Raw genomic sequence first — 22,163 nt, 5'->3', positions numbered from 1 at the left:
ATTGAACTAAGTTTAATGACGTGACCAAGGCCAAAGAGCTGGGTGACCAAACCATAGCCAGAACTCAGGATGTCTGACTCCTAATTTGGTGGTCTTTCTGGTACTTTCAAAACTGATTTTGAGGATTATAATAAAAACCTGGATAGTACTTCCATTCTCATATAATCTATTACAATAGACAATTAAAAAGTAATTTTGGCTTTGCAACCCTGTGACAAATATTAATGTTTATTTACATAATATTTTAAAAGGAAAATGTTTATTTTTGTCATATCTATGATATTATAAACATAAAAAATGAACATAAGAAATAATCACTGCTGTAAGCTAATATAAGCTCATAGGGAAAATGAATATGTTTAATTAAATTTAGGAAAAATGTATAGTTAAATCATTTACAGTACAATAATAAGAACTAATAAACCATTATCTCTTTACTATTCCACTGGAATTTTCATCAACATGGTATATTAATAAGTATCATCTTCATTTTACAAAGCAGAATGCTACAAGATTTGTCTGTGCTCTGGTAAGTCAGTGATGGCAGCAGGAATAGCATAATCCTTGCACTAAGGCAGCAAATCATACTTTTACTATTCTGCAATATTCACCAGCATTCATTGAAAGAGTAGAGAATGCTAGACATAGTTCTAAGTACTTTCTATATATTAACCCATTTAATCCTCACAACGACCCTATGAGTTGGGTACTAGTGAAATCTTCATGCTGCAGGTGAGGAAACTGAGGCACAGAGAGGTGAAGTAACCCACCCAAGGTCACAGGATTAGAAGTGGCAGGATCAGGATTTGGAGTCGGGCGATGTGACTGCAGAGGCCATGCGCTTAATCACTATATCACACAGTGATAATAATTGAGACAATAACAGATGGAATTGAAGTCTACTGGAAGGACCCCATCTCCCTCCCTCTATTTCATTTTTTCCCAAATTATAAATATTCTGTCCTACTAGATTTTTCAGCTGAAAAAACTAACAAACAGCACCTTTTGTGCTCTTTCCCTTGCCTTTACTAAGTGTTGGCAGTAGATAACAAATTTGCATCAGGAGCAAGAAGAGACTGGCGGTTGTAGGAATACTGTGTTGAACACACTGCTTTTGGAAAAGAACTCTATTACTTTGTCCTCTCAGACGTATTAACTTAGTGCTGTGACATATTTCATTGTCAGAAAAACATCCAGAGAAAACACAGCAAATTCAGCTAAGCAGTTAAGTCATAACCAATGAAGAATCCATGGTATGCCATTATCTGTGACAAAGGAGGGTAGGAGGCAGATGGGAGACACAAATGAGAGGTGAGAATTCCTGATGTCTCTTTCTCTGGAGAAGCTATAAAGCAGTGGGTCATTCCCAGCCTGATGCCGCTTCCACTTCCTGCATCCTCTCACCCTCTTCCCCAAACTCTGTGCTGATTCTGAACTGGCCCAGCAGGAGAGAGGTGATGTGGGTGTTTTTTTAAGCTTCAAGTGTTATTCAACAATAATTTCTACTGGACAAGAATAACAAAATGTTATTTATACTGATCAGTAGTTCACGAAGCAGAATAGATGAAAATGTTATCAAAAATTTATATGGGAGATTTGTGATGAGACTCAACAAATAAGTCTAAAATCATCTGACTGACAACCCTGCCAGTTGCAACAGCATTATCTGTTGGGAGTGTGGCTCCAATCTGGGCTCTGTATTTGCTAGCTTCGTGACTGTAGGCAGCTTATTTAATCTAAGCCTCAGCCTTCTGTATGTGTGAAATAGGAGTAAGAGTAAACAGAAGAATACCGATAACATCTGCCTCTTAGGGTTCTTGTGAGTGTTAAATGAGATAAAGCCCGTAAACGACAAGGTTGGGTACAGTTCTAGACACACAGCACACGAAGACACATTAGTTGTTATTGTTGTTCATGATGATGCTATTCTGTCATCTAGGGCTCATTCAATTTCATGGGAGAAAGACCACTCCAACCTAATTTAGGCAAAAAGGGAAACTAAGGACTCAAATGCCACTAAGAATTGTTCTCTCCATTTCTCAGCTTGGTTTCTTTCTCTGTGTGTTAGTTTTATTCTCTCAGTCCGCCATCCTCCCTGGCTCTGGGAGCTCCCAAGCTAACTCCTTCCTACCAAAGAGGATTGGCTCTGATTTGAAAAAACAAAATTATCAAGTAAGCAATCTGATTGGCTTAGTTTGTTCAGGGACCATCTCCTAGAGATTTTCTGGGGTGAGAAGTAGTGGTGGTAGTGATATTGGTAACCCCAAGGTTATAGACAAGACAATAGCCAGCAGAAAGGTGACAAGGGGAATGGAGCAACGTTCTGGGAAGACAAAGACAATGGATGTCCTATAATTTCTATTAACAATTCTGCATATTTGTTTCTTCTGTGGCTTCATCTCATTTAATAGACCGTCATATTTTGGATTACTTAAACTAAAAACTTCAGATTCATCTTTGGCTCCACCTTGTCTCTATGCTTTCATCTACCCAGCCAGAAAAAAATATAAAATTGTAAAATGCCTCTCAAATGTGCCTATTATGAGCTACATCACCATCACTTAAGTTTAGGGTCGCATCATTCCTTCCCTGAAATATTTCAGAAGAGCCCTACAATCAGTCTTCACTCCTGCAGTCTCTCTATCTTCAATTTGTCCTACACACACTGCCAGGCTGTCTTCCAAACAAGTTTCTGCCCTACTTGGAGACTTTTACTTCTTAACAAGGCCCTTGAAGATCTCATCTCACCACCCTGTCTTTCCAGCCTCTCCCACAACAGTCCAACTCCCGCAATGCTCACCTTCCAGTGGGACTGGAATGTATTTTCTGCCCTCCCAGGTCTTTACTCAAGTTGCTTCCTCCCCACTGAGGAGACAGCTACCATTTATCTTGCACAATTCAATTCAAATGTCATCACCTTAATCTCCAAATGAGACAAAGCTTCCCTGTTGCTCTTCAGCTCTTGGTCTCTTGGTCCCCACTACAAGTGTGGCACAAGTATATGCCAGTTGTCTATTTCTCCCATGGACAATGCAGTCTCGCAGCATAGTAAGAATCTACTTGAGTGTAAAGAAATTGCCCAGGCCTCATATTCAACACTGTGCACCAAAATAAACTTTAAAACGAATAATACCCATTATCAAAATAGTTATTACCATTCTTGTTCATATGGATTTTGGCCAGACTTACTTAGGATACCAAAAACTGTAGGGCTATGTTTTTCTCACTATTTAATTGTTTTTGCTTTTTAATTTATATGATTATCTTCTCACTTTACTGGATTATCTTTAAATGTCCTTTATTACTTGTTAAACATTTAATAACTTTAATGTTTTGGGTTGAGATGAGCTGCTAAAAAACTGCTATGATTAATCCTATGCTGAAGATTTTTACTATAAATAGTCTATATAAAATCTGTTGAAAATATTAAAGTTTTTAAGTTTTAATGGAGTAGAAAGAAATAACAGGTTACTTTTTTCTTATTACAAAATCAGTATATATTAACTATAAAAAATTTGGGCAATATAGATCCATCACTTCCCAAAAAATAGAAAATTAAGGTAATCCATTATTTCAGCTTCCACAGATAACCACTGAAAACAATTTGGTGTTTCTAGTATTTTCATATATATGTATGTCTTATATGTATGTATATGTATGTGTGTAAACATAGGTAAGTACTATATAATGCACATTGTTTCATATCCTGATTTTTTGCTTAAAATATCAATAATACTTTTATTGGTATAAAATATTTACTTGTGTCATTTTTATTGGCTGTATTGTATTGTATTACAGGGTACTCAACAATATTTAATCAATTTGCTATGTACATTTACTTTGTTTCTGGAGTTTTCACCATTATAAACAGCCTTTATAACATTGTATATAAAGGTTACAGCTAAATCTCTGTATATATTAATAATTATACAAAGACAATATTATAGCTAAATATTTGTATACATTATTTTCTTCATATAAATTCTGAAATGTAAGATGCAAGATTGTGAGACTTCTTAGAACAAAGCTACCATTTATTGAATGCTTACTAAGTGCCAAGCACGTTACCATTTTACCTCATTTAATTCTCACAGCAACTTTAGCATCCCCATTTTACAGGTGTGGAAAAGGAAGTTTAGAAGTCAAGTGATTTGCACAGGTATAGTCAACAGTGTCAACGCCCCTCCCATAATCTCTGCAGCCAAAGTCTGTTGGTGCCAGCACCTGGAACTTTCTGTTAGATGGCTGGGCTCATGGAAAACTGGAATTGCCAGAGAATTAGTGTCCCTGGAAGCAGCTCCCACCACATAAAGGATGGAAACTGGTGGATAAATGCACCAGCATCCTTGTCCCTCCAGTGGGATAACCACTTGTTTATACACTGCCTCCCAGAGTGTTCTAACAAGACAGAGCTCTGCCTACAGTGGCAACACATCTTCTGTGGCTTCCTTCTTTTGCTTCACTCCCCTGCTGGCAGAACCTCTCCCAAATAAACCACCTGTACGCAGATCCATTTCTCAGAGTCTGCTGCTAGGGAAACACCAATCAAAACATCAAGGTTGTTAGTCCAATAGTGCCAAAATGTCCACCTATCATGGTCCATGCTTTTACAGAAAGAATGCTTTGCGAACTTTGCAAAAAATATCTGAAGATGCTTATTTGAGCAACAACCTTGAGACACATTCAGGCTGCAATCAAAAGTATTTTGTGATTAAGTTATTTTATGTTATTTATTTATTTTGAAACTGTAGCACATAGAATCAAGTTAGCTTCCCTCTTTAGAGCAGGACGTGCTTTTATTGGTCTGTGCATGCCCTCTCGATTGTTTTTAATAAATTTTCTCCTTCATCTTCCCTCCCTACTCTTATTCCCTTTCCCCTCATAGGCCTTCTCTAATATGTCGCTGACGAGTTTCTCTGTGGAGTGGGGCTGACGCACCGCAGGCTAATCATACACTGAGTCTCACCTCCCCGCCCCCGCTCTCTATGCTAGCTTCCACTTCTAACCACAGTTCCTGTTGTCTCGCATCCTTGCCAGCCTTCAGTACTATTTGACTTCCTAATTTTTTGCCTCTAAGTCATGCTTTTATGTAAAAGAATATTAACCTTCTCCCTTGAAATGCTCACAAATGAAAGCCATTATACACATCTATACAATCAACTCCTGATTATTCAGGAACTGAACATCATTTTGTTAATTGGTTGGTTTCTTTGTTATCTTCCTCCCCTTTCTCTGACTATCCTTGACTATCATCATTTTCATTTAGGGAAAAAACAAGAACGTCAATAGAAGACATTCATGGGAAAAATGAAGATTTAGTCTCACCCAGTCTATTTTATTAGTTATTAACTAAACTTTTGTATGTTTACTTAGGGAGAAAGTTGAAATTACTGGGTAAAATAATTTTTTAAGTATATGGATTCAATATCAGGAATATAGTATTACTGTTCTTTTAAAAGTCCAGTATATGTCATTTTTATTGAGCACTAATTATACTAAATAATCTCTAAAAACATAGCTGTTAAATGAGGATCAAGTCATTGTCTATGCTACAGACACATTTGAGAATATTTTGGATAAGTTTCAAGACGTTGAATTACATTTTTTTTTTCTGAAGTTACCCCTTTCGTGTGGTAGCAGAAAGATATATAATTTGGCTCACTCTATAATGATGAAGTACGATGTGCACACTATCGCTATTTAACACATCTAATCCTATAATCATCCCCGCGCTCTTGCAGGTGTAAGGCCTCTTCTTCTTTCACAGCCTCCAGATCCACGTGTGCTAACAGCTGTGCCGTTGCCTCTAGGTCTGTCATACAATTAGTCTTGTGATGAACTATGCAGGTTGCTTTATTGCTCCAGAGAACATTTTCATATGCTAGGCCTTGAACTTTAAGGAGTATACATACATTATGTTCCATATGTCACTATTCGGTATAGTTGATTAGAATACTCAATTTTCAGAGTCTCGTAGTTCACCCTCTTTAAAATGAACCAAATAAAAATAATTATCCATCTTGTCATTTTCTCTCAAAATGAATATCAGAAATTTTCACACAATTTCTTAAAATGTGAATGACTGAAAACAAAATTTTCAGCAGCTTTGTAAAGACCTACTGGAGCAGCACTTTGTTTTTACAATGAATAATAAAAATAATCATCAAGTTTTGGTTAAAGTGGTATTCTAGATCTCAAGGGAATCTAAAACCAATTTTCACATTTCAAAAAAATCAACAAATTTTATTACTAGGAAAAAATGATTATATTAATTTAGGCCATGAACTTCCTTTCCTGACATAAAATGCCTCTTCATTTCCATGAAAGTTTACAACTTGTAATTTTTTGCCATACAGATTACTGTTTTAAAAAAAATTTTAATTTTTTCTTGAGTTTTCTGATTTTTCTATAACACTTTAGTCATTTAAATGACAAATACTATAATTTATATGAGAAATACCATAAGGTATTCATCACTTAAAAAGAACAAAAAATAGCACACATGCTATTTTCCTAAGCCATAACATTGTAAAGAAAAAGAACCATTAGGAAAATTAAATAGAAAAAACATTTAGAGTTAAACTTCTCATTAATGAGGAAATTAAAAAAACATTCAATTTACTAAGATTCTAGTCTGCAAATAATCTTTGCTATAGAAATTTATATTAAATTATTACTGTAACCTTATCTGTTTTAATGTTTTAGAAAGTTCATAACTTTACATACAAAGATAACAGTAGCAAAATTGTTAGTGAAAAATTTTACATTTTCATAATCTTCAAATTATTAAAATATATTTTTATGAGTACTTTAAAAATGCTATTTTCCAAGTAAGGTCAATTATTCACAAAGGTATTAAATAAGATCAGATGTGAAATACATGATTATACCAGGCTTTAAATATTGCTTAAAATTTTGAGTAATATCGTTTTATGTGGTTTGGAAATAAATCTATTTTTTCTAATTAGAAAATAGGACTATTTTCTTCTTATAATGATATTTTTTCAAATCCTTTCACCTTTCTTTTGCTTGTCAGATAATGGATATTTTAAACATTTCTCTACTTAGCAAAATGTATGGAATGAAAAAGGAAGTAAACGCTATCTCTGTACTGGTGGGAGTGTGTGTGGGGAGGCGGTATGATGCTAAACAGAAGAGGTCTGAGCTGCAACAATTGGGGGAAATAGGATCTGTAACAGCTGCTCCTTTGGATTCCCGAGAAGGAAACTGCCTGAGGTGGGTCAAGGGACAAAAGGATAAAGCAGATGAAAACTCTGATGTAAAGCAGGAAAATGACTGCTGAGACCCCCTGAGCTTACACCTGAATCGTCTCAAGCTGAGTGACGAGCTCTCCGTAGCATGCTTCAGAAGCTGCTGATGAACTACGCAGGACCAGGAGGCAAACTGGCTGCAAGCAGGATCGTCTGCATGTTATGTATAATGATAACCAACGGTCCTCTGGGAGAAGGAGGCCATGATTTCCTCTGTGCCAGCATCTGAGCTCCCCTCAGATACTGAGGCCATTAAACAAGAACAGAAGAGTCAATTTTAGGTAATGATTTCTAATTGGCAAGTAAAGACAACTTCTATTTAATGGGTAGTGAATAGCTCTGATCTTTAAATAAAACAATAACTCAAATTCCGTTTTTTGGATAAATGCACTTTTTTTTACTCAAGGAAAAGTTATTAATAAATTAATATTACAAAGTTTTCCATGAAATGTTGATTTGTCATATTTCCATTATAAAAATGTGTGCCAATAGGAAGATAAATTTAAGCACTACGTAATTTACATATGATAAATTTAGTAAATTACAGCTAAGGAAAAAATAAGTATAAAGCAGGCACTTTGAATAGATAATAAATGTTACCTACCAGAGTATCATTGCTATCATTATTCAGTGCTAACTATACCATAGCTTGTAGTAATAATAGTATCTTAGATTTGAAAACTGCTTATAAAGTGTAAACATACATTTTTTTCATTTGATCTCCACAAAGATACAGTGAAGCTGCCATTGCCATCCTTATTTTACAAATGAAACTGAGCCTCCAAGAAGTTAAGTGACTAACCTGAGGTCAACAGCTGGCATGCGGCAAATGGACTACGATCCATGTCTCCTAGCTCCAGTCTCACATGTTCCTTCTATACTATAGTCGCCTCTGATACGAAGATTGTACATCAAATCCTACTATCTGTTCAAACATTTGACCACTTAATAACCAGAGACCTATTGCTATGTACACTTGAACTACATTCCATAAAGTAAAGATGCTCTTTATCATGTAATATAATTCCTAAATAAAGTCCTACTTTAAACACGTTTGACTATGTAGAATTTCACCTCACATTTAACATTTTCTCCTATCTTAACTACTGGTTTGGGAATACTTGGGTCTAGAGCAAAAATCAGAAGTCATGATTTTGTAGATATATGACCATCTAGGACTTTGGAAAATAATTCTCTTATACATATTAATGGTAATATAATAGTTAACGGTTTTCTATATGTTAGACCCTATGCCACAAACTTTATACCCATTTTACTACTTAATTCTAACAAAGCTGTGCTAAGCTAGGGAGTAGTATTATCCCCATCTTATAGATGAGGAAATCAGTCCTCAGAAAGGGTAAGTCAGTTGTGCGATGTCACGTAATGGGGTGGTAGCAGAGCTGGGATTCCATCCTGGTCAGCCGGATTTTAAAACCCATCATCTTAACCATTTTGTTGCCCTCTCACTCCAAAGAGCTGTTACATGTACTCTCGAAAAAGCATGTTGAGAGCTCCTCATCTGAGAAATGCTAGTATTTACCACTTTTACTTTAGGCAAACCTCTAATAATCTCAAAGATCCCACGCAGATGTGAGCATTTGCATCCATCCCAGGCAACTCTAACCAAATATCATGATACCATCATAAAACTGGCTCCAAACTGTCTTCTCAGGGTCATTTGCACAGAGCCGAAAGAAGATAGGAAAGCACGAAAGGGCAGATGCAAAGAAGTGGTTGCTCTCATAGACAAACTGATCTGGACTGCATACATTAGTAGGTGTGATCCATCAGAGATTTATCATATCATCGCATAGTGTAAATGTACAGAACTTTCTAGGGTTGAAGTACTTGGAATAATGCACAAATGACCTAAATGAAGATAGAGCCTCAGATAGCATCTTTCTTGATCTCTCCTTTGCCTTGACTTCTTTACTTTCTTTCCCTCTCTCTCCTTTCATTATTTTTTCTTTACATTTTTTTTTCTTCTGACATGTACTTTTACAGAATCTGTCACATATAGTGCAAGAGAATCAAAAATGATTAATGCAAGAGTGTTGGCTTCCTTTCCTTTCCCAGCCTACTAACTCCAGCAGGGCCTACCTGGCATTTCTTTTTTCCTCCTCCAAACCAGTCCCAGTCCTACTGGGTTTTATTATGCAGGTCAGAGTTAGAATTTTGGAAGGTGAGTAGGGATGAAAGAAGCAGAAATGAGCCTGCTGAAAAGAGCCAGGATTCTTGACCTGAGAGAGAGGAGGAGGCAGAAGGAGAGAGGGAAGGGAGAGGAGTGATTAACCACCTGTGAGTGGAATACAGGAGGGAACTTTGGGGTTTAGGAAGTGACAAGAAGATATAGGCTTCAGAATACCAAGGGATAGACAAATTGAAAAATTTTAAAAATGGAAGAAGAGAGGATTAAAAAAAATAATGTTGCTGTGAGTTAAGAATTCTATCCCTTTACTGTTCTTTGAGGACAAGTAAGTAGAAGTTGAAACTACTTTTCCTTTAGCTTGCTGGATTTTTTTCTTTTATTATGATATGATACTGAGAGAGAGCTGTGAAGAACTCAGATTTATTGGGGTTGCATAATGGTTTCAGTGGTAGATAAAAGTCTTCATTAATAAAAGTGACCAAAAGGAAAACTTGTTTTATGTATGTGACTGGAATATGCCAAGGCATTTGTATGTCAGCTAGATTATCATTTGGGTTAAGAGCCCACTGCTTTCAAGGGTGGAGCAACTTCTAAGGTAACAAACTAAATAGAGAAAGGAACTAAATAGGAAAGAACCATCTTCCCCCAAACTTTCTGGTGGCTAAACATTACAAATAAAATAAGTCACTCTGCTAGAAATGTTTCTAATATATAATGGCTGTATCTTTGTTTGCATCTATTGATTTGAAAGAATAAATAAAATTTAATTATAATCACTTAGTGAAATCCTAAGAACATATCATTTTACAAATATGATCCATATCCTCTATTGTGAATATTTAGCAACAATCCATGAGTCGCTAGAATATTAGTGTAACTACTTTTTCTGATACTTTATTTATTTGCATTTTTCTGGAGGATGCTGATGATGAGGCTAGAGATTTAGGTTAACCATGTATACAAGCTAACACCAATGTCAGAAGCATTCTAAGTTATTATAAAGATGCTGATATGTATGTAAACATAGAGATAGCTACTCTTTTGTATATGCAATAATTAAATAATAGTACATATGATAAATCTTGTACTAGGAAAAGCAAATGAAATATTAATAGGATGACTTTTGCTTTCATAGTATAATTTTTGATAGGCTACATTATTGCTAAATAATAGGAAGCAAATAATTCACTGAATGTACTGATGATTGAATAAAGTTGGTGTTCCTAAAATAATTAGTCAAATGGAGTACAGATATTCCTTGACTTACGATGGGGTAATGTCCTGATAAACCCATGTAAGTTGAAAATATCATTAAGTCGAAAACGCATTTAATACACCTAGCCTACTGAACATCATAGCTTAGCCTAGCCTACCTTCCATGTGCTCAGAACACTTACATTAGCCTACACTTGGGCAAAATCATCTAATGCAAAGCCCATTTTTTAATAAAGTGTTGAATATCTCATATAATTTGTTGAATATTGTACTGAAAGTGAAAAACAGAATGGCTGTATGGGTTCAGAACGGTTGTAAGTGTATTAGTGGTTTGCCCTTGTGATCTCGTGGCTGACTGGGAGCTGCGGGTCACTGCCACTGCCCGGGATCATGAAGGAGTATTGGTATATCATATCACTAGCCTGGGAAAGATCAAAATTCAAAGTATGGTTTTTGCTGAGTGGGCATCTCTTTAAAGTCAAAAAATCATTAAGTCGAACCATTCTAAGTTGGGACCGACTGTAATTAGAAAGGAAGAAAATTCATGCATAAAAACACAGTGATGGGGAGGCCCTTCCTTTCTCTTAAAATAATTTTATGGTTGCAATACTTGATTGCGGAAGCTGGTCCAACTTTGCACAAAGTCTTGAAGATGATTTTTTGTAAAACATTTTGTTCTTGGAAATCTTAGGACTTCATAAGATACATTTACCTTTTAAAATTCAGAATTTACTTTACTTAGAACACTTACAGGTCCAAATTGATGATGGCCAAAGGGAATTACTATTTCCTTTCTCAGCACCTAATATATGCAAGTAGCATTCTCCTCTTTAAATGTCAGGGTCTCCATGACCTCCTGCTCAGGTTTATTAGAGTCACTGTCGTTTCTCTTCACCAAATACTTTCCTCATTAGTAGGTATTTCAGGCCTAAATAAATCCGTTATTTGTTTTTAGTTTATCTCTATTCTGTCATTCAGTAAAGAACTCTTTATGAGCAAAAAATGGATGATGAAACTTGATTCATAATCCTGTCAACATATTCTTCTATTATATGTGCTAATCATTTATTAACAAATTAAAGCCTTTAAATTAAGATGCGTTAGGAAAATTTCAAAATTCCTTCTGTTCAGATCATTAGAACTATTAATTAGGAATATTTACTTGTGACAGGTTTCTCTAAGCCAAGTTTCTTTGAAAAAAATCATGTAAAAATCTTTTCACAGATGAACAACATTATTGGAAGGGAGAAATCTGTGAGAGGTAGAGGTTGAATCCAGAGGCAAGATACTGAAAATTTGAAAATATTCCAAATTATAAACTTAAAATACAAGTGAGAGAATGGAAACAGTGTATAAGAATAAAGACAGACTGAATATGAAAAGGGAAGGGAAATGCTAAATATAACCATACACTGTCTCATGCTGGCTCCAACATGACAAAGCTGATTTCTGGGCAATCTTTCCCCTCTCCACAGCCACACTGTGAAAGAAACACTGTCAGTGCTTGAAAACAGACTAAGATAGTGTTGGCATGATGGTGCAGAGTGGGAAAATGGGTTAAAAGAGGCTTTCAAAAGAAAAAAATTTTTTTTTGTTGAAGTCTTACTCTGTGATTAGATAACTTGGCAGATATCTAATCAATCAATCAGGGGATCAATCCTATTTATTAATTGATTATGTAATTTTTTACAATATATTCACTAAATAAAGGAGCGCTCTGTCCTGTTGTAGGTTTCTAATTTACGTCTTGTAAACTAGAAACATTGCCGCCAGAGGGAGAGAGACTGCAGATGGAAGGACACACTATAGTTTGCAAACAGATCGCTTATGTAACATGATCACCTTCACCAAGTCCAGGAATAAAAAAGCGGAAGGAGATTCAAATGAAAGTCAAGAATGTCCTTTATCTCTGAAAGGAAGCAGGAAAAAGTGACTAAAGTAAGACACTAGTGAGAATGAAAAGACATGGCCTTCGATTTGAAATCATAGCAAGATAACAGGTTTTCTGGGAATCTATTTCAGGGCAACAGCAAAAACTGCTGCCCTCGAAAATCAGTCAGAGCTGGAAGACCTCCATGCCCCGAATCAGGTCAACTGCTCAGCATCCATTTACTACCCCAGCCATACCCGAGCCCTAACTCCCTATCACTTGGTGATTCTTTGGTACCAGTTCCCTGCCTCCTGTTTTACAGTGGTGAATCTGATGCCTTCTCCACTTTCCTCTTGGCATCTTGTATCCAGACCTGACAACAGATCCTTCACTGGCGCTGGAGCTCTGCCTGTGGGTCTGGCCCAAATCTTATGCTTGGTTCCTGCAAGTCCTCAGTTCTGCATGAGCTGTGTTCCAAAAAGGAAACAATATTCTGCCATGAGCAAGGCCTGGCCTCTGAAGACAGCACCTGGTTCTTTCCAATTGCAAAGGCTACTCTTAATGGTAGTAGTGAGCTAGAGACCTTGAATATGGCCTGCCTGTTTTCCCAAAGCCCCCAGCCTGGCTGGAAAATTAAATGACGAGAATTAACTAAGCCTGACTCTAACTGAGGCACACACCCAGGGGAGGGGGACTGAGTTCTTACTAGAAATATTTGCAAGGAGCTCTCTCATCCCAGCCAAAACCTGGGACAAGAGGCAGAAGGAGTTTGCATGTTTCTGTCTGTTAGACACGCCCAGTTTCCTTGGCTTATATGCAACTGCCTATTCCTGGTTTTCTTCCTACCTCCCTGGATACCCCTGCTTAACCTCCTTTGTACCTCCTTTACCCAGCTTGGCCCTATGCCTTTTTCATTCATCACTATCAACTCTCTCTAGGAAATCTCCTCCGATTCACAGCTCCAATATGCTGAAAACTTACAAATTTATACAGTATCTCCAATCTAGACTTCCTCTTGAAGGCTTCCTCTTCCAGACCCCCATCTATTTGAGCTCTCCTTGGATATCTCAAAAATTCCTGAAATTCAACATATTCAAAACTGAACTCCCCATTCCCCCCCAAGCCTGCGTGTCCTTTAGCATCCCCTACCTCAGTAAATGACATCAGCATTTCTCCAGCTCCAAAGCCAGGGACCTAGGACCCATCTGGACACCTCTGTCTCCCTCACTTCCCATATTGAGTGTATTACCAAGTCCTTCAGAACTTTTGAATCTGCTTCCTTCCATCTTCACTACTACTAATAAAGTCGAGAGACGTAGGTTAATGTAAAAAAAAGTAAGAGTTAATAATTATCAAAAGTTTATTATATAGCAGGCAGGCACTCTTTTAAAACTTTATATAAAATATCTCTTCTAATCACCCTAAGTATTAGTTTCATAAAATTGATGTAACAAATTACCACAAACTAAATAGCTTAAAAATAAAAGGAATTGATTCTCTCATAGTTTTGAAGGCTAAAATTCTGAAATCAAGGCGTCAGCAAGGCCACGTTCCTTCCCAGGGCTCTCGGGAAGGATCCTTCCTGGCTCCTTCCAGCTTCTGGTGGCTGCAGGCATTTCTTGACTTGTGGCTGCATAACTCCAGTCTCTCCCTCCATCATTACATGGCCTTCTCTGTGTGTAGGTGCCTTCTTGTCTTCTGTCTGTTTCAAATCTCCTTCTGCCTTTTTCTTATCAGGACCCTTGTCACTGGATTTGGAGCCCACCCAGATAATCCAGGATGATCACCTCATATCAATATCCTTAAATTAGGGGCTGGCCAGGTGCGCAGGGTTTAAGTTCGCACACTCCACTTTGGAGGCCCGGGGTTTGCCAGTTCATATCCCAGGTGCAGACATGGCACCGCTTGGCAAAAGCCACGCTGTGGTAGGCATCCCACGTATAAAGTAGAGGAAGATGGGCATGGATATTAGCTCAGGGCCAGTCTTCCTCAGCAAAAAGAGGAGGACTGGCAGTAGTTAGCTCAGGGCTAATCTACCTCAAAAAAAAAAAGATCCTTAAATTAATTACTCTGCAAAGACCCTTTTTCTAAATAAGGTGAGATTCACAGGTTCCAGGGACTACACCCTAAAAAGTAAGTTATTAGTCCCACTGAATAAATGAGGCCACTGAGACTTAGAAAGTTTAAGGGACTTGCCCAAGATCACGCAGTTAATACGAACATGAGGTTCACATTTGCTTTATGGCTCCCTTATCTCTAGAAAAACAATTTCAATACTTTTCTTAAAGGAGTAATTGTTTCAAGAAATCTGTCCCTTGGACGCCAAATATTGTTTCCTCAACTCATTCATTACTAGAATATTCTACACCACTAGTGTTGTCTTCCAGAATTATAGATCAGATCCAGAGCCTGGCATGATGCCTGTAGTATAGAAGGTGCTCAATAAACAACTGTAAATAAATTAATGAGATCAAGCCGCTAGCCTCATCAAAAGTCATCAAAAATTTCCACATTGCTCAAAAAATGAGCCTTACACTCTTCAACAAAGCATTCAAGACCCTCCACCCTCCAAAGATTAAAAAAACAATCTTGTAATGAATGTAGCCTTTATAAGAATGTCCAGAAGTCATGCAAGAAGAGATTGATAAATTTGGCCACATACATATCTAAAAGTTCAGCATGGAAAAATTTCGTAAACAAGGTCAAAAAACAAAGGCCTGAAAAAAAATTCACAACACATATTACACATATGCCTAATTTCCTAAAGACATAAACAGCTCTTGAGGAAGCAGGCACCTTCATTCATTGTTATAGGACCGTAAACTGGTGAAGCTTCTTTGACAGGAAGTTTAGAAATAAAAATAAAAACATAATTCATCTCTCTGACCCAGCATTTCCACCTCTAGGAATTAATTCTATAGATCATCTCTTCTTTTGACACAAAGCTATTCACCACACCCTTTGCAATAAAAACTGATTGGAAATAACCCAAATGCCCACCAATAGGAGATGGTTAAATCCATTATGGGACAACTATACCACAGGATACCATGTGGCCCTTTTAAAATGAGGCATGTCTATGCACATTAGTATGGAAGACGCTAACTCAACATGAAGAACAGTGTGCATGAAACGCTACCAATTTGTAAACAACAAAAAGGAGACATATGTATATGCTATGAATACATGTGAATAATTTTGGAAGGATAAACCAGAAACTTGTAACTATATTTGCTTTTGAGAAAAGAAATGTGAGACTAACTATAGGGGTGGAAGAAAGATTTATTTTTCATTGTAAACTCCATTGTATTGTTTGAATTTCTTTTGCCATGTGCTTGCATTGTCCATTAAAGAGAGAGAAAATCTATAAGCTAGTTTTCACCTAATTTTCCAACCTGATCTCATAGTGTATCTTATCTTGCACCTGACAATTCATTGATTCTGAAACATGCTATGTTCATGCTGAGGGTGTATGGGTGTGTGTGTATCTAATGTTCTATCATGCTTTACTCTCACACTTTCTGCCTGTAGAAATCCTGTCCCTCAAAAGCTTTTCTGTGCAACCTCCCTGATCTTCAGTGTTGGAACCAACCACTCTTAGCTCTGCGCTCAGAAAACATACGTTCATCCTGCTTTGAATTATAGTTATGTTTACAAGTTGGTCACCCTCATTAAATTAGCTCCTAGAGGAAAGTGTGCATCTTGTTGACCCTGAAGTAATTGGAAAACAGTTTGCTTAGTGCATGTTATTAAGAAATATTAAGCAGGAGAGTCATCTAGGAAAATCTAAGTTTCCTATGATGACCCAATTTTAAGGGTGATAGAGAAAAGTATCTGGCCAAAATCCAGGAATCTTACTTAGCATGAATATCTAAAGAGAAAAGAAGAGATTCTAAGATCTTTATTTTCAAATAAGAAAATGAAACCAATGCCGTATATCAAACAGGATCATCACAAGAGATGCATGTGAAATGAAATAGGAAGCTACACTTGAAATATAGTAGAGAAGAGAAAAGAATGAAAGAAAAATGATTTCAGTTATAATATAGAAAAGATAGCTCTTGACATTTTTTTGTTTGTTTTTTGGTCAAACATATCAAGCCTGGTCACAAAATAGGGAGACACTGATTTTTATCATGAACCAGGCTACTTCTCAGATTGGGACTAACAATGCCCTCCCCCGGTGATGCCTTCTTCCTCACCACCTCACCTCCTCACCCCAACACTAAAGGTCCATGACAATGCAATTCACTCTGTTGCTTAAAAATCACAATCTTTTCTAAGCAAATTTTCTCAAATCATGTTATAAGTTTACTGTAATTTTTTTTTTACTATTTACTTTTGCTGTCATTTAAACCCATTTCCTCTTGTCCCTGGTTATATGGTGGTGTACAGGGTCACATTACTCCACATATTTAACTTTCATATACCCTAAAGCATTTCATGGTAATTGACTACATACTACCTTCCACCAACAGTTAAACCAATGTTTTTTAAGCTTCTAGAATACTGCTATTTTCTTTTAGTCTCTATACATAGGTACACTGACATCAGGCCCACCCCATTTCTTCTGGCCTTATAACAAGATACAATAAAGTAAAATAAAGATAATAAGACAAAAATTTTAAAATGGAGATGATTAAAAGTTTACTTCAACTTACTGTTAATGCTGTTTCATATTCTCCAGCAGCCAGGTGTGCTAAGCCCAAGTAATAGGAAGCTTCTCCTTCCATCTTCCTGTCATTTCCTAAAGTGAAAATGTAGAAAAATTACTATGGCATTAAAGACATTGATTTATTACAACAAACAGAATATTTGCTTTTTAAGAGAGTAGAAAGTTATTATAACAAAGTATACAGATTTATCAAAAATCTCTGAAACCTAACTGTACTGATAAAAAAAAAAAAGGCCGACGTTAATACAATTTACCTGGATCACACGTGTTGGAGTAAGGTACATTAGCAGTATAAATACGAGGATTTTAGCTCTACATACACAGCCCAGTATTATTATCTTGACATTCATATATGATTTCTGTACTGGTCCAACATATAAAGACCTACAGCTATTCAGCACAGTTGCTACTGCGTACAGGAAATATTTGTAAAAGTATTAACCTTACGTGGTGCACAAACACACATACACAAACAGACTGACGTTCAGCTAAGTATCTAACAGGGAAGATAATTAACAAATTAAGAAATTGCTGTTTTGACAAGGTTCAATTTAAAAGTTATTGGTTAAAACTTGGGTGAGGATGATGGACGAGCCTGGGCTCTTGGTACAAAATTCCAGGCATATTTTGAAATCCAAACATTTTGCTTTGCTAATGACTGGTGATGCTTCTCAACATCTCAAGGAATTTAGCCTTTCTAATTTCTGTGTAATGTGTTTTATTCCAGGAATTATCGAATTCTTTTTTCCAAAAGCAAAATGTGGACACGTGTAACATGTGGTTCAATAAGACACACATCATACCATCTAATAAATGCATGATTTACTTACATTTGATATACTAAACATGACATAAATCTAATATGCTTACAAGAATAATTAAAGGTTCTTATTTTTGAAAAGAATACTATCCTATTCATACTTTGTAATTCTTTGACTTTCAATGTTACCTAACTCCTGGGAAATGCAGATGCTGACAGAACCACCCTCATTTTTGATCTTTGGAAAGTAAGCATCTCTAGATTTCTGAACTCTGCTTTTCAACCATGATGGATTTCAGCAGGAGTTAGCAGTTCTCTCTGCTGCATTCATTGTCACCACTCTCTGAATGACCACTCATGAAGCAGTGGCTCAATTGGAAGGCTGCAAGAAAACAGGATGCCAAATGCCAGTGACAGTATTTTTTTTTCTTCTCTAGCAATTTCACCAGTTACAGAGAATTATACCCTCAAGATCTCACTTCAGCAGAGTTGTAGGTGCCAGGGATCCAGGCTGGGGAATTTTATCTCTGATAATTCAGCTGATCCTAACTTTTTCTCTGCTTTAGGTTTTGAGTGCTGGGGATAGGACTGGGATAGGGAAGAGAAAGATGGGGTAGAAGAAAGAGGCTGTGAAAGGAAGTTGCCTCTTGGATAATTAAAAGTTGGTTATACGTGATTTGTACCTGCTGTGTTAAATTGTGCAGCCATGGTAAAGCACTAGCAACGGCATGCGCTAACTCATTACTTGCCTCTAATTTTATGTAAAGGACATCCCAGCAAAGAGGAGGAGAGAAAGAAAAATCTAGCCTTGCTGATAGAAAGATATTGAGGCAGCTAATTGAAAGAGTCAGGTCACACCAAATACTAGTTCTAAAACAGGGTTTAAGCATAAGAACTTTTCCAGCTTAACAATTGAGACAAAGTTAGGATAAAGTGAAAGCAACAAAATAATGGAGAAAAATATCAGCATTATTAAAGCTGAGCAACACATATACTAAAAAAAGGGCAAAATGCTACTTATATTGGGTAGTTTATTTGAGTGGGTTAAATTAATATTGACTTTGCCATCCAAATCAATAGTCATTCATCTTAAAGAAAATACTATGATTTTATTTTCAAGACCTAAATTATCCATTCTTATGCTAGTATGTCTGCTAGACAGTGTAGAGAGGGGATCATCACAGGTGGCAGGGATAATAGATATAGACAACGTACTTGGGAGCAACTCAAATGCTTCATTAAAATGTACCCTAAAACTTTTATTTGTTATTTGGCTAACATATGTTCATTCATTCATTTATTCAATGAATGTTTATTGAGGACCTATTCTGTGCCAGGCACAGCTCTAAGCACTTGGAATGCATTAGTAAATTAACCAGACAAATTCCCAGTCCTTGGGGAGCTTACATTTTAGAGGATAGAGACAGAAAGAGACACAAAATAAACAATAAACATAATAAATTATGTGGTAAGTTGTATAGTGATAAGTACTCTGGAGAAAAAATAGAGCAGGGTAAGGGGAATTGGGAGTGCTAAGGGGGGGTACAGAGAAAAAAAGCAGGTTTCAGTATTAAATATGTTTGTCAAGGTGGTAGATCCCACTAGAAGATGGTAGTCACAAGATAATGAAATTAGAAAGAGATAACATAAAAATTGAGAAACTCACAACTATGTGGAAATTAAACACACTCCTAAATAACCAGTGGATCAAAGAAATCAGAAGGTAAACTAGAAAACACTTTGAGATGAATGAAAACAAACATACAACAACCCCAAATTTATGGGATCCAGCTAAAGTAGAGCATAAAGGGACATGTATAGCTATAAACGGCTGTTTTAAAAAATAAGGAACATCTTTCCACCTTATAAAACTAGAAGAAGAAGAGCTAACTAAACCCAAAGCAAAGAGAAGGAAGAAAATAAAGACTAATGGAAACAAATAATAAAGATTAGAGTGGAAATAAATGAAACAGAGAACAGAAAAACAATAGAGAAAATAAACAAAACCATAAGTTGTTTCATTGAAAAGGTCAACAAAATTGACAAACCTTTACCTAGACTGAACAAGGAAAAAAAAGAGAGAACTCTCAAGTTACTAAAATCAGGAAAGAAAGAGGGGAAATCACTACAGACCTTGCAGAAATAAAAAGGATTAAAAGGTAATATTATGGACAATTATATACCAACAAATTAGATAAACTAGATGAAATGGACAGATTGCTAGAAAGACAAACTGCTAAAATCAACTCAAGAAATAGAAAATCTGGATAGATCCCCAACAAGGAAAGAAATTGAATTAGTAATCAAAATGCTTCCCACGAAGACAAGCCCAGGCCCAGAGGGCTTCACTGGTGAATTCTACCAAATATCTAAAGAATAATCATCACCAATACTTCAGAAACTCTTCCAAAAATTAGGAGAAAACACTTCCCAAATCATCCTATCAGGTTAGTATTATTTTGACATCAAACCGGACAAAGGCATCACTAGAAAAGAAAACTACAAGCCAATATTCCTTATGAATATAGACAGAAAAAAACTCAGTAAAATATTAGCAAAGTGAATCCAGCAGCATATGAAAAAGGCTATACACCATGATCAAGTGGGTTTATTCCTGGAATGCGAGGTTGGTTCAGCATGTGCAAATCAATCAATGTAATATACCATATTAAGAGAAGGGACAAAACACCACATGATCATCTCAATAGATGCACAAAAAGCACTTAACAAAATCCAATCCATATCCATGATAAAAATCCGCAACAAATTGAAATAGAAGGGAATTTACTCCATCTGTTAAAGAGTATCTAAAAAAAACCCATAATATGTTATACTTAATGGAGAAAGACTGAAAGTTTTCACCCTAAGATCAAGAAGAAGACAAAGATGTACCCTGGCACCAATTCTATTTAACATTGTACTGCAGGTTCTAGCCAGTACAACTAGGCGAGAAAAAGAAAAGGCACTGTAGGGGAAGCAAACTTTTACCTCTATCTTTGGGTTTTTCAGCTGGCCTGAGAATTAAATTGCCATAAGACAGATTAATAGGAGAAAAGCACACAAATTTACACAAGTTTTAGGTGACACAGGAGCCTTCACAAGGAAAGAAGAGCTAAAGAAATTGCCAAACCTCCGTGCTTTAACATTGGGTTGAACAAAGCGAGACAATTGTGAAAAAGTAACTAAACAACACAGGAAAGTTAAATGAAAATAGGAATATTTTGACAAGATCTGTTTGTACAGAATTTTCTTAGGGTTTTTTTTCTTCCTTCTTCTCCCTAAAGCCCTCCAGTACATAGTCGTATATTTTTAGTTATGGGTCCTTCTAGTTGTGGCATGTGGGACTCTACCTCAGCATGGCTTGATGAGCAGTGCTAGGTCTGCACCCAGGGTCCGAACTGGCAAAACTCTGGTTTGCCAAAACGAAGCATGCAAACCTAACCATTGGGTCACGGGGCCAGCCCCCAGAATTTTCTTAGTGTTGACTCCCCATCAAAGAATGTTTCTTTTTTCGTTGTACAGAGAGGGCATCTTTTCACATGGCAGTATTTATCTCCTGTTTTCAGGATGAAAAAGGGAGATTAGAATGTCCTTCTTGCATCTGTTGTTTTTCAAGTGCCTTTAGCTCAAAAGACTCCTTATGTCAAAGTGGTTTTTAGGCTGGCATCTTCTATCACTCTTCAGCATCCAGATCAGAAAGGAAGACGTAAAACTATAAGTGCAGATGACATAATATCAGATACAGAAAATCCTAAAGAATCTGCAAAATCCATGAAAGTTAATAAATAAGTTTAGCAAGGTTGCAGGACACAAGATCAAAATACAAAAGTCAATTTCTACACACAAACAATGAACAATCTGAAAATGAAAGAAAAATTCCAATAGCATCAAAAAGAATAGAATAGCAGACATAAATTTAACAAAAGAAGGGCAAAATGTGTCCACTGGCAATTACAAAACATCATTGAAAGAAATTATATAATAAGTAAATAAATAGACAGTAACCCATATTCATGGATTGGAAGACTTAGTTTAAGATAGCTATATTTTCCAAATATATATATCTGACAGATTCATTGCAATCCCTATGAAAATCCCAGCTGTCCTTTTGGCAGAAATGGATACACTTTCCTAAAATTCTTGTGTAAATTAAAACAACACAGAATAGCCAAAGCAATCTTGAAAAAGAACAATATTGAAGACGCTTTTCCCAACTTCAA

At 36.4% G+C, this 22,163-nt stretch overlaps 1 protein-coding gene and 1 long non-coding RNA gene across 5 annotated transcripts in view; one reads left to right on the top strand and one right to left on the bottom strand.

Moving 5' to 3' along the window:
* Positions 1 to 22,163, bottom strand: part of TTC29 (tetratricopeptide repeat domain 29) — a 258,998-nt gene that overhangs the window by 114,112 nt on the left and 122,723 nt on the right. For all 4 annotated transcript variants that reach the window (XM_070611649.1, XM_070611648.1, XM_070611651.1 and 1 more), the window contains one exon: positions 17,170 to 17,255. In XM_070611649.1, coding sequence (XP_070467750.1) covers positions 17,170 to 17,255 — 86 coding nt within the window. The remainder of the gene's footprint in view (positions 1 to 17,169; positions 17,256 to 22,163) is intronic.
* On the top strand, positions 516 to 8,320 carry LOC139081792 (uncharacterized). The gene is made up of 2 exons (XR_011537108.1): positions 516 to 7,552; positions 8,002 to 8,320. It is a non-coding gene; the product is annotated as an uncharacterized lncRNA (long non-coding RNA).

Source organism: Equus przewalskii, chromosome 2 (assembly GCF_037783145.1).
Source record: "Equus przewalskii isolate Varuska chromosome 2, EquPr2, whole genome shotgun sequence".
Taxonomy (NCBI): Eukaryota; Metazoa; Chordata; class Mammalia; order Perissodactyla; family Equidae; genus Equus; species Equus przewalskii.
The sequence above is the reverse complement of the archived record's forward strand: the minus strand, read 5'-3'. Positions and strand labels throughout refer to the sequence as shown.